At 60.1% G+C, this 12,482-nt stretch overlaps 1 protein-coding gene across 3 annotated transcripts; it reads right to left on the reverse strand.

Annotated features, from left to right (window-relative positions):
• Positions 1 to 249: 249 nt before the first annotated feature.
• On the reverse strand, positions 250 to 10,372 carry LOC100342009 (cone-rod homeobox protein). Of its 3 annotated transcripts, XM_070063297.1 has the most exons (5): positions 10,173 to 10,372; positions 9,846 to 9,917; positions 3,580 to 3,713; positions 2,552 to 2,703; positions 250 to 1,489 (listed from the first exon to the last, which is right to left on the reverse strand). In XM_070063297.1, the coding sequence occupies exons 3-5, from the start codon at positions 3,677 to 3,679 to the stop codon at positions 836 to 838; spliced, it is 906 nt and encodes a 301-aa protein (XP_069919398.1). In that variant the 5' UTR covers positions 3,680 to 3,713; positions 9,846 to 9,917; positions 10,173 to 10,372; the 3' UTR covers positions 250 to 835. The 3 variants fall into 3 exon arrangements, with proteins under 3 accessions (XP_069919398.1, XP_051693404.1, XP_069919397.1); XM_051837444.2 differs by lacking the exon at positions 10,173 to 10,372; XM_070063296.1 differs by lacking the exon at positions 10,173 to 10,372 and having other exon boundaries at positions 9,867 to 9,911.
• Between the last annotated feature and the right edge of the window lie 2,110 nt (positions 10,373 to 12,482).

A 12,482-nucleotide genomic window follows, 5' to 3' on the forward strand; every position in this document is an offset into this window, starting at 1 on the left:
GAGCTACAGCTTGGGATGCCCACGTCCATAAGAGAGAGCCCGGTCCAGGTCTTGGCTCCTCAGCTACCGATCCAGCTTCCTGCTAATGTGCCTGGGAAGGCTTCGGATGATGGCCCAAGTGCTTGGATTCCTACCACCCACGCTAGAGACCCGGATGGAGTTCCTGGCTCCTGGCTTTGGCCTGGCCCAGCCCCAGATGGTCGCAGGCATTTGGGGAGTGAACCAGCAGATCTCGCTCTCTCTCTGACACTCTTTCAAATAAATACATTTATTTAAAGAAAACATATGGGTGTGTGTCCATAGGCAGAATCTTCAGAAAGATCATGGATCATTTGTCTTATTAAATATTTTTTTATTTCAATTTTTTTTTTCATTTGCACCAAAATAAACGTTCTCTTCGAATGCCATCTTCCCAGGAGCGCTCTGGAATGCCCTGGGGTTTGACACAGAGCTGCCATCCTCGAAGTCTGTCGAATTCCCAGGGGGCGTTCAGGGGGCGTTTTAGCGGGCTGCTGCGGCGGGCCTTCCAAGTCCATCCTGGGGATTTCTACGAGGACCCCTAACGTGCGCTAGAGAAGAGCCCAAGTGGAGAGGAGACGAACGGAGCCCCCCCCCCCCCGCAAGGCCGGCTGCGAGTCCGCGCGGCTGCAGCTTCCCCAACCGGGGGCTGGGGGTCCCACACCCGCTGAGCCAGGGGCAGGCAGCAGGAGCCGCTCCCTGCGGAGGACCCGGTGGGGCTGGGAGCAGCTAAGCTGCACCTGGCGTGGACCGGACCTAGCGCTTGCTGGACGCGGGTCGGGGAGGCAGCCCCAGCCTCTGCACTCGGCGGCGTCTCCTACAAGATCTGGAACTTCCAGGCACTCTGGTCCTTGTAGTCCAGCGGGTCCATGGGGTTGTAGGTGAACTTCCAGGTGCCCGCGGGGTCCTTGAATTCCAAGCTGTCCACTGGGCTGTAGGCGCCGTAGCTCTGGCCCGACAGGGAGGTGGGGGACTGGGCCAGGGCGGGCCCCACGGAGGGCCCTGAGAGGGGGCTGAGGGCCGGGCCCCCCAGCTGGGGCACCATGGGGGAGAGGTAGGGATCTAGGCCGCTAAAGTAGGAGCTGGGAGACCCGTAGGCGGAGGGGGAGGAGCAGAACGCGGAGGCGGGCGCGTAGGTCATGGCGTAGGGGGCCGGGGTCAGAGACGGCGCCGAGGCCACCAGCCCCGCCCGCTGCGCTTCGGACAGAGGGGACTCCGAGGCCGGGCTCCAGATGGACACGGTGGCCACTGCCGCGGTGGGGGAGGCCGAGGGGCCGGGCAGAGGCGGGCTGTAGGCCTCGGAGAGCCCCAGCGGGTCTGCGCAGACGTCGGCTGAGGGCCGCGGGGACGCGCCCGCCTTCCTCTTGGCCGGGCGAGCCTTGGCCTGCGCCCCCGGCGGCGGCGGCTGCTGCTGCTGCTTCTGCTGCTGCCGCTGCTGCCTGCACTTGGCCCTGCGGTTCTTGAACCACACCTGAGGGAGGAGCGGGATTGGGTGGGGAAGAGGTCCCGGGGAGCAGCGGCGAGGCCCGCGATGAGTCTCCCCGCTGCGCCCCCAAGCTCGGAGCATGTGTCTGCCCACCCTGTCATACATGCATGCGCACACATGCATGTCCCCTACGCACGTGTGTGCCCACCCCTGATCACACACGTGCACAGGCAGCCACACGGAGACAACATAGGCACGGGCCATGCACACATGCAGTTGTTACCTGTGCACAGTGGGGCGTGCATTGTATGTGCGTGGGGCGTGCACACATCATGTACATGCACCCGTCCGTTCACACGCACTGCCGACCGTCACCCAAGTACGCACGCGTGCATCCATTCATCCATCGCACACACGTCTGACAGGGCTTCCAGTGATACACTTACACACGCAAACACACCCATCCCTCCATCCAATCGTGTGTGCACAGACATACGGTCACACACTTACACACGCATCACGCACCGGGGTAAGAACCCATCCAGTCCTACAAACACACACTCAGCTATCCGTGAGTACACACATACACTGATCTGTCTTCCCCGCCATTCATACACACACACACACACACACGTGCACACGACCATGCGAGCACCATGCGTTCTTCCACCCACCCATGCAACCTGTTCCTAAACCTGCATTAACCACGCCCTGCTGCCGCAGGGATCCCCCAGGGGAGCTCTGTGAGTAAATCTGAGAATTTCAGAATCTGGCGCATGCGACAAAGGGGCTCTACACAGTGGGGTGGGAGGGCGCTGCGGTTGCAAACGCTGCGGTCAGTTGGGCCTCCTCAGGGGATGAGGCAGCCCGATTGATTGATAAGCAAAGACCCAGACCAAGTGGCAGGGCCGGAATAAGCATTCCCGCTCAAGGACGCAGAGCGCGCAAAGGTCCCGAGGCGGGAACGCGCTGCACACAGAGCCGCTGTGGCTGCAGTGGGCTGAGACGGGTCCGAGTGGGAGCAGGAGGGGGGCGACATGCGGGGGCCACCCTCCAGGCCTGGCCGCAGGGAGGGACGGGAGGGGCCCGGGGTGCACAGCCTCCCACCTGCACCCTGGACTCTGGCAGGTTGATCTTCAGCGCCACCTCCTCGCGGGCGTACACGTCCGGGTACTGGGTCTTGGCAAACAGGGCCTCCAACTCCTCCAGCTGGCTCCGCGTGAACGTGGTCCGCTCCCGCCGCTGCTTCCGGGGGGCGCCTGGCGGGGAGGGCTTCGGGTGACTCAGGCCTGCTGGGGGGAGCCCCTGCGGCGGGAGGGACCACGAGTACCCCGGGCGCCTGGCCCCTGCCCTTCCACACCTCCCTCTGTCGCTCTGGGACACGGGGCGGAGGGTCTCCGTGCCCCCCCCCCCGCCCAGGGATCTGGCTCCAGCTGGGGAGCAGGTGCCTGAGTCCGCTCCTTCACCTTCTAAAATGCCTAAGATGCACACAGGTGGAGCGTGACCCCGCCCGTGTGGGTCTAGTTCACGCTCAGAAACAAAGCCACGAATAACTGACTGCTCCCTTCTCTTAGAAATGGGGCCTGGGGGCTGGTGATATGGCTTGGGGGGGGGGGCGGAACCAGGCATCCCGTTTAGGAGCCCGAGGTTCGAGTCCCTGCTGCTCCACTTCCAATCCAGCTCCCTGCTTGTGCACTTGGGGGAGCAACAGATGACCCAAGTCCGTGAGCCTCTGCCATCCACATGGGAGACCCAGATGGAGCTCCTGGCTCTCGGCTCTCAGCTGTTGTAGCCATTGGGGAGTGAACCAGCAGACAGAAAAGCTCGCTCGCTCCCTCCCTCCATCTCTCTCTGTCACTCTGCCTTTCAAATAAAGGAATCTGTACAAAGGAAGCAAGCTTTGGAAGGAAGGCACCCTTGACTTGCTTCCCAGGGAGTCACCTTCCTCATTTCTCTGGCCACGTCCAGCACTCTCTCCCCGCCCCTCTAAGGGACACTTCGCGGTGTTTTTGCACCTGCAGATAAGTACACCGAGCTGCCATGCAGCCCCAGTGTCACCCCCTCTTCTAAGCGTCATCTTCCGGAAGGCAAGGGACCCCAGAGGCCCCCAGGAGTGGGGGCGGCTCGGCACTCACTCGGGTAGGGCACAGCCTGGTGCATCAGATCCACGCTGGGGCCGCTCAGGGCCAAGGCGTTCACGGAGTAGTGGGGCCCCGGGTTCATATACGCCATCATGATCTCCAGGGCCCTGGGGCCCGGGGCAGGGGGCCTGCAAAAGAAAGGGGGGGTGAGACACACACTCGCCAGTCACTCTCCACCCGGCGACACTCAGGCTCAAGTTCAAATCCTGCCTCTGTCTCTTAGCTTCGGGCCATCTCTGACCTCTCTGCACGTTCAAGCTTAAGGCTGCCAGGGCTTCCCTGGGACTCTGGGGAGTGGACTGAGGCCACACCGGCTTCGGCAGCAGCTCCATCCAAACATCTGATGGTGGAGACGGGGACAGGGTCGGGACCGTTCAGCCCAGCAGTGAGGATGCCCGTCCCGTGTCGAGGTGCCTGTGACCACACCCGGCCCTGGCTCCTCACTGCAGCTCCCTTCAGGCAGCAGGCGAGGGCTCAAGTCCTGGGGTCCCTGCCATTCACATGGGAGACCTGGGTGCCATTCCAGGCTCCTCGCTTCAGCTTCCCGTGTAGAGTCCCAGGCACATTAGCAGGGAGCTGGCTCAGAAGCTGAGCAGGGACCGGCTCTATGGTGTAATGGGTAATGCCACCGCCTGCAGTGCCAGCATCCCATATGGGCGCCAGTTCGAGTCCCAGCTGCTCCATTTCTGATCCAGCTCTCTGCTGTGGCCTGGGAGTGCAGTGGAGGATGGCCCAGGTCCTTAGGCCCCTGCACCCCCAGGGAGACCCGGAAGAAACTCCTGACTCCTGGCTTCGGATTGGCACAGCTCCAGCCATTGAAGCCAACTGGGGAGTGAACCAGCGGACAGAAGACCTCTCTCTCTCTCTCTCTCTCTCTTTCTTCTTCTTCTTCTTCTTCCCCTCCTCCTCCTCCTCCTCCTCTCTGTGTAATGCTGACTTTCAAATAAATAAATAAATCTTTAAAAAAAAAAAAAAAAGGCACTATAGGCCGGCGCCGCGGCTCACTAGGCTAATCCTCCACCTAGCGGCGCCGGCACACCAGGTTCTAGTCCCGGTTGGGGCGCCGGATTCTGTCCCATTTGCCCCTCTTCCAGGCCAGCTCTCTGCTGTGGCCAGGGAGTGCAGTGGAGGATGGCCCAGGTGCTTGGGCCTGCACCCCATGGGAGACCAGGAAAAGCACCTGGCTCCTGGCTCCTGCCATCGGATCAGCGCGGTGCGCCAGCGGCAGTGCGCTGGCCGCGGCGGCCATTGGAGGGTGAACCAACGGCAAAGGAAAACCTTTCTCTCTCTCTCTCTCTCTCTCTCTCTCTCTCACTGTCCACTCTGCCTGTCAAAAAATAAAAAAATTTAAAAAAATGCGCTATAGCTATGCAATAAAAAGAAATGTATCAAGAAGCTGAGCAGAGCAGCCGAGCCTCTAACGGGCGCTGGGATACGGGATGCCGGCACTGCAGGTGGCAGCGAAACCCACTGCACCACAGTGCCGACCCCTCAATAGATCTTCCACCTGGGTTTATCATATTTGCGTCTGAAAATCAGGTTTTTAAATATTTTTAATTACACTTTGCCATAGGTGTGTTGGTCTGTGTATGTTACATAGCATATATGACCAAATGCTACATATATATTTATAATATCGTACTCACTAAAAAGTACTGCTATAACCTTTATGAGCATGAGATTTATTATATAGTGTATAATGCATGTACATTACCATTGTATTCATCTTTTAAATTTTGTATTTATTTGAGGAGCAGAGAGACATCTGGTTCACTGCCCACAGTGGGTTTGGCAAAAGCCAGGAGCCAGGCGCACGGTCCAGGTCTCCCAGGTGGGCAGCAGGGACCCAATTATTGGATCCATCACTGCTGCCCCCCAGGGTCCGCACGGGCGGGAACCTGGGGTCAGGAACGGAATCCAGGCACTTGGATAGGGGATGCGCGCATCTTAACCACCAGCCCAAAGGCCCCCCCGCTTGTCGTGTCGAGCTTTAGAACACAGCACGACTTTATTCCTGTATGTGTGTACATATATGTGCGTGTGTGTGTGCACATGCGTGGCAGCAGGTGCCATTTAGTGAGGTGCAAGCTCCCTCTAGGGCGGGAGGCAGTGAGGTGGCCCGGGGTAGGGGGGCCACCTGCAGACCCCGCCCTCACGGTGTGGGTCTCTGTAGCTGCCTCTCCCAAAGCAGAAACCGCGAAGTCTGTGCCAAGCAAAGGAAGCTGGAGGTGTGCAGGGCTCCCCGTGGGCCGCGGCGACAGCTTCTCTGCCCGGCGGGAGCCCCCACTGCTCCTCCCAGCCTCCCGGGAGGGGGCCATCCCTGAGTTCGGCGCACAGTCCTGTGTCTCCTGCCCCTCGGGACGAATAGAACTTCCCTTAGCTCGTGGGATAACTTCACTTTGGTGCCCAAATTTTTGAAATGCAAACATACGAAGGACATGCAAGAAGTTCATGGAAAGGGGCCAGCACTGTGGCGCAGCCTCCCATACGGGCGTCGGTTCGAGTCTTGGCAGCACCATGTCCCACCCAGCCCCCTGCTAACGCGCCTGGGAAAACAGCGGAAGGTGGCCCAAGTCCTTGGGCCCCTGCACGCATGTGGGAGACCAGAAGAAGCTCTTGGTTCTTGGCTTTGTATTGTCCTAGCTCCGGCCATTGTGGCCATTTAGGGAGTGAGCCAGAGGATGGAAGATCTTTGTCTCTCCCTCTCATTGTCAAACTCTACCTCTCAAGTAAATAAATAAAATCATAAAAAAAAATCCACACAGAAAGACAATATGCCTATTTTCAAAATTAAAAAAAATACTGGAACGCCCACATTCCATGTCAGAGTGTAAGTCCTGGCCCTTCTGCTTCCGATCCAGCTTCCTGCCAACGCATACCCTGGGAGGAAGCAGGCGATGGCTCAAGTGCTCGGGCCCCTGGCACCCACATGGGAGACCCGGATGGAGCTCCAGGCTCCTGGCTTCTGGCTGGCCCAGCCATGGCTGTTGTGGACATTTGGGGAGAGAACCAGCAGGTGGAAGTTCTCTCTCTCTCTCTCTTTCTCTCTCTCTCTTTCTCTCTCTCTGTGTGAAAATAATTTTAAAATATTTATTTATTTTAAAAAGATTTACGTATTTTATTTGAAAGGCAGAGTTACAGAGAAAAAGAGAGAGGGAGAGACAGAGAAAAAGTGATCTTCTGTCCACTGGTTTAGTCTCCAAATAGCTGTAACAGCCAGAGCTGGGCCAAGCAGAAGCCAGGAGCCTGGAACTCCATCTGGGTCTCCCACGTGGGTGACTGAGGCCCAAGGACTTGGGCCGTCCTCTGCTGCTTTCCCAGGTGCATTAGCAGGGAGCTGGATCGGAGGGAAGTGGAGCAGCCAGGACACAAACCGGTGCCCGTATGGGATGCCAGCATTGTAGATGGCAGCTTAACCCACTGTAGCACAACACTGGCCCCATAAATAAATTTTTAAAACAGCAAACTGGCCGGCGCCACGGCTCACTAGGCTAATCCTCTGCCTTGCGGCGCCAGCACACCAGGTTCTAGTTCCGGTCAGGGCGCTGGATTCTGTCCCGGTTGCCCCTCTTCCAGGCCAGCTCTCTGCTGTAGCCCGGGAGTGCAGTGGAGGATGGCCCAAGTGCTTGGGCCCTGCACCTGCATGGGAGACCAGGATAAGCACCTGGCTCCTGGCTCCTGCCATCGGATCAGCGCGGTGCGCCGGCTGCAGCACGCCGGCTGCGGCGGCCATTGGAGGGTGAACCAACGGCAAAAGGAAGACCTTTCTCTCTTTCTCTCTCTCTCACTGTCCACTCTGCCTGTCAAAAAAAAAAAAAAAAAAAAAAAAACAAACTGGATGCTCTCAGAGTTTCATGAACTGGGGAGAAAATAAAATGGGGTGATGCGACGGTCCCAGTGTTGGGGGACAAAGATGAAACCCCCAACTGGGTCAGTCCTGGACGGAGAGGATCCCAGCAGTAGGGACAGCAGGTGCAACGGCCCGGAAGCTGGAATCACTTGGTCCAGTGTGACCAGAACCAATCACAGGGCAGAGAGGAAAGATCTAGGAGGAGCTGCGGGGGCGTCCTGGGGTAGAAACGCATAGAAACAAACCAGCAGCAGAGAGCAGTCCACCCTGATGGCCACACCCTGCGGGGACCCCTGTGGGTCGGCAGGGGCTGCAGTACCTAACCAAGAATGCTGGGGACCTGGCAGAGGGCAGCCCCCAGGGAAAGCGGAGCTGGCTGCCGCCTTAGGAGGAGGCTCAAGCAGCCAAGTGGGAGATCTATGCCTGCTGCCCACCGCCTTGCAAGCTTGCAACACTTTGTTACCTTTCGTAGCAATTCAAACAGCCCCAGGAAACTGGCATTCCAGCCTCCCCCTGACCTCCAAGCAGGAAGTACCTTGTCACACAGCCCTGGGAGGCAGGGACCCCATCGCACTCCAAAAGTTGTGCTCAGGCCCAGCGAGGCCCTCTGGGGACCCCGGATTCCACCCCTGCCTTCTCAGCCCCTCCATCCGCCTCCCCTCTGCTGTCTCCCACTTTGCAGAGGAGAAGTGTTTGCTATGAACCCCAAGAGAGCATGGGAAGAGGGAGACTCGGGAGGACCCCGCAGTGGGGCAGGAGGACCCTGCTGGTGTCCCCAAAAGCCTGGACTTCCCATGAGGACAAGCCCATCCTACAGGCAGGATCCCAGGGGAGGAAGGCGCGTGCCCAGGGCCAAGCAGCAGCATGTGGGAACCCAGGGTTGATCTGTTCGCTAGGCGTGGATGAAGCCACGAAGACGGGATGTGACAACAAATGACAAGCAAGAAATGAACTCGGAAGGGCCTCCCTGGAACCTCCTGAGAGGAGTGGGCGGCAACACGAGCACCCCAGGAATTGTCAGCCAGGATCTCAAGCGGCTGATTCCGGCTGTGTCTGGGAACTGACCATGGTCCTGACAGCGCCCCCTGCCCCGCTGCATTTCAAGGCCCCAGGGCTGGTGGGAGGGACGGCAGCACCGGCCAGGGGCCCCGCGTCCACCTGAGCGCTCACCCCCACCTCCTGGGCAGGCCTGCAGTGACCCCATTCTGCATGGAGGGGTCTCTGAGCCTGCTGGGGAGGAGGATGCCCACCCTAGTCCAGGCATTGGATAACAATAAGGACGTCCCAGCGTTCCCAGCTATTCAGTCCCTGCAGCACGGCCTTGGGAACAAGACATCGGGGGACAAGAACCTGGGGGAGGAACTGCCTACGAGGCTGCTCCTGGCATCAGCCCCAGTATACAGAGGGGCAAATTGAGGCTGGTCCCATGACACACACAGGCCAGCAGCTGGGCCAGCGCCCCCTGAGCCTATACCCACCTTGCTCTCCCCCAGTCCCCCAGAGCCCAGGGGTCCCAAGGCCACATGGGTGGTAAGTGGCAGAAGCAGAGAGAGAACCCAAGTCTCTCAGGACCCATCGTTGTCCCCCAAACCTACCTGGGGTCCCAGGAAGCAGGATGAGGCCACCCCGCCCCTCCCCTGGCCTGTGACCCCAGCCTCCCTCAGCTCCTCCGTCACCAGCCCCACCTTGCAAAGGAGGAGACCGGAGCCCAGGGAGGCCACACCCAAAGGGCTCCATGCCCACCCTTGGCAAGGGGCCCCAGCTCGGCTGTGTGCCCCCCCATACGATCTCTGCAGCCCCCGAGGGCTCCTCTGTCCTGGGTCCCCAGGGAGCAGGAGAGACCAGGAGCTGGAACCTCGGAGGGGATGTGGCACGGCCGGAGCCGTTAGGCGTGGCAAGGTCCCCAAGTAATGAGGTCACCAGCCTCATGGCTCCCAAAGCATCCCGGCCCCTCGGGCAGTCCCCCCAGGGTCCCCACTTAGCAGAGCCCGAGAGCCCGGCCCCGCGTGCACGCGTCGCTTCCTTTCTGTCTTTCCCTGTCCATCCATTCACACCCTGGCAAATCCCCCACCACACAGCAGGCACTGGGAAGAAATCAGGGGTCAGAGAGAGAGAGAGAGTGGGAGAGGCAGATGCCCAGAGAAGAAAGTTCCAGGCAGCAGTGAGACTTCTCAGGAACACCCCGCAGGGGTGCAGAGGGGCTGTCTGGGAAGGACGGCCAGAAGCCCTCACCCCTGCACCCTCCATCCAGGGCCCCTGCGTGTGCCCAGGGCCAGTCCCCGCCCTCTGCTGTGTACCTGCCCAGTCCGCCACCCCACAGACCCAGCCAGCCGGGAACAAGGGGAACTCGGCCCCGGCCCCAACCCCGGCCCCCGCCGCAGTGCCCTCTGCCTCTCCTGCACTCGCTCACCTTCCGAAGGCAGGGACCGACCTGGCTGCCCTGGTGGCCCAGGTCCCGCACACGGCACAGGAGTCACCCAGGCTGCAGAGGCAGAAGGAAACAGGTCCCCACCCGCCGGGTGATTTTAAGCCCCGGAGCCGGGAGTGATGTCACACGCTGTGGCCTGGATCCCGGGGGGGTAATCCCTGCCGCCGAGCTGGGGCACCCACTGGGCACCGGGAGGTGACATTGGCTAGGAGGGGGAGGGGCACCCATCTGCCTAAGTCCCCTCGCCCCTCCCCCGACATCTTGGCAATTAGGGCTAATGGAGATGTGGGGGGACAGTCCTGCACCTGCCTGTGACCAGAGCCTCCACCCCTCGGGAAGTCCTTGCTTGGGTCTGACTGGTGCCCGTCCGGCTTTAGCTTTGTCACAGAGGGACGCAGCAAAGATGGACAGAAACACAGGGCGCTCCTGAGAGATTGTGGGGAGGAGGAGGGGCCCAGGGCTCTCAGCACCCACTCCTGGGTGCCCCCGTGCCTCCCCAGCCGCCCATCTCCCCATTGCCACACTGTCCTCTGCTTTCTGCCTCAGTTTCCCTCTTATGCTTTCCTTGCCTTGGCCTCACGCTGGTCCCTGACCTCCGCGTCCTCGCTCTCCCGCCCACGCTCCCGTTCTCGCTCGATTTGTGTGGGGCCTCTGTGCCTCAGTGTCTCTTCCTTCGGGCCCCAGGCTGTGCCTTGTGTGCTGATTGGCCCGTGCACCCCTCGCTCTCCCCCCACCCTCCTCTGTCTTTATGGGCCCACTTCCAGGACCCACTTGCTCGAGTGCTCGGGCACTCTCTATGCTGGTATGTGTGTGTGTGTCTGTCTGTCTGTCTCTCCCCACACACACCCTCCGCCGCCCTCCCTCCCCTCCCCAGCTGTCTCTCCCTCGGCCTCAAGGACCCGCCCTCATTTTGCTGGATCCCTGCCTGTCCCCCTCTGCCTGGGGCTCCAGCCTGGTCTCAGCCCCTCTGCCCTCGGCCGGGCAGACCTGTGTCCCCCACATCCAACCCTGAACCTGCCCCTCTCTTCCTCCCTGCCTCTGCCTCCCTCACTCCCCAGGCCCCTCCCTCTGTGTCCTCCCTGGGGTTGGGGGGGGGCCTCTTGCTGACTCGCTCCCTCCCGGGTTCCTTGCCTGGTCTCCCTCTGCACTGTCTCACTCTCTGTCTCTGGATGTTAACATCTCCCTGGGCTCTTGTCCCCACGTGGGTCTGCTCTACTTTCCCCAGACCTCCAAACAGGCATAGAAACACACACACACACGCAAACACAAACCCACATGGAACACACACAGGCAAACACAAACCCACATACAAAGACACTCAGGCATGCATGCAGGCACACATGAGCACACACACAGGAATCCCTCCTCTGGCGGCCACTGTACCTCACCATAAGGAGCCCTATCTCCACCCCCCCTTCTTCCATGCCCCCTGCTGGGAGAGATTAAGGCCAGCTGGGGAATCAGGGCAGGTCTCATTAGCCTGAAGAGCCAGGGTGACAGACAGAGAGGGAGGGGCCCCTGGCCCTCAGGGACCAGTCAGGACGTCCTGATGGGAGAAGCCCATCCCAGGACAGACCCTGCTGCCCCCCTCCGCCACGGCCCCCAGAGCAGGGGAGGGGGTGGCTCTGCAGGAGATGGAGACAGGACAGATGGGCCCATGGAGGAGGGGACTGAGCTGTCAGTCAGCTCCCGCTGGCAAGCTGCCAATCAGCAGTGCTGCTAGAGTGGGTTGGAGAAGTGGGCTCAGGAGGCCCCGTGCCCTGGCCCCAAGGGGGTCAGTCCAGGGAAGCTGGAGCAGAGTGCTTTCTTCCTGGACCACACCAAGGCTCCCTTTCTTCACCCCACATCCAGTCCACCCACAGGCCCTGTCTTCTTTCAAATGCTTGTCCGTGGCACAGTGGTTAAGACACCCACATCCCACAGTGCAGTGCCTGAGTTTGGTTCCCACCTCTGGCTCCAGACTCCAGCACCCTGCCAATGCCCACCCTGGGAGGTGGCAGGCGAGGGCTCCAGTCACTGGGTCCCCAGATGAGGTCCTGGCTCTCCAGACACAGTCCAGCACAGCCCCTGATGCTGTGGGCATTTGTGGATAGGATCTCCCTCTCCCACTCTCTCTCTCTGCCTCTCAAAGATTAGTTTTCAATGATAATAATAATAGTAATAAAATTGCCCTACAGAAACATATAGAACGCTGCTGGGAGGCACCAAAGAACAGCCAAATCAGCCATGAAGTGTACCATGTTCATGGACTGAAACACTCCAGACCCTGAAGACATCAGCTGATCTCAAACCAGCCTTAGATTCCCTGCCATCCCTACCTAACTCACAGCAGGATTTTCTTTTAGAAATGGGCAAGCGGCCGGCGCCGCGGCTCAATAGGCTAATCCTCCGCCTGCGGCGCCGGCACACCGGGTTCTAGTCCCGGTCGGGGCACCGGATTCTGTCCCGGTTGCCCCTCTTCCAGGCCAGCTCTCTGCTGTGGCCAGGGAGTGCAGTGGAGGATGGCCCAAGTGCTTGGGCCCTGCACCCCATGGGAGACCAGGATAAGAACCTGGCTCCTGCCATCGGATCAGCGGCTGGGGCGGCCATTGGAGGGTGAACCAACGGCAAAGGAAGACA

Source organism: Oryctolagus cuniculus, chromosome 18, assembly GCF_964237555.1.
Source record: "Oryctolagus cuniculus chromosome 18, mOryCun1.1, whole genome shotgun sequence".
NCBI lineage: Eukaryota > Metazoa > Chordata > Mammalia > Lagomorpha > Leporidae > Oryctolagus > Oryctolagus cuniculus.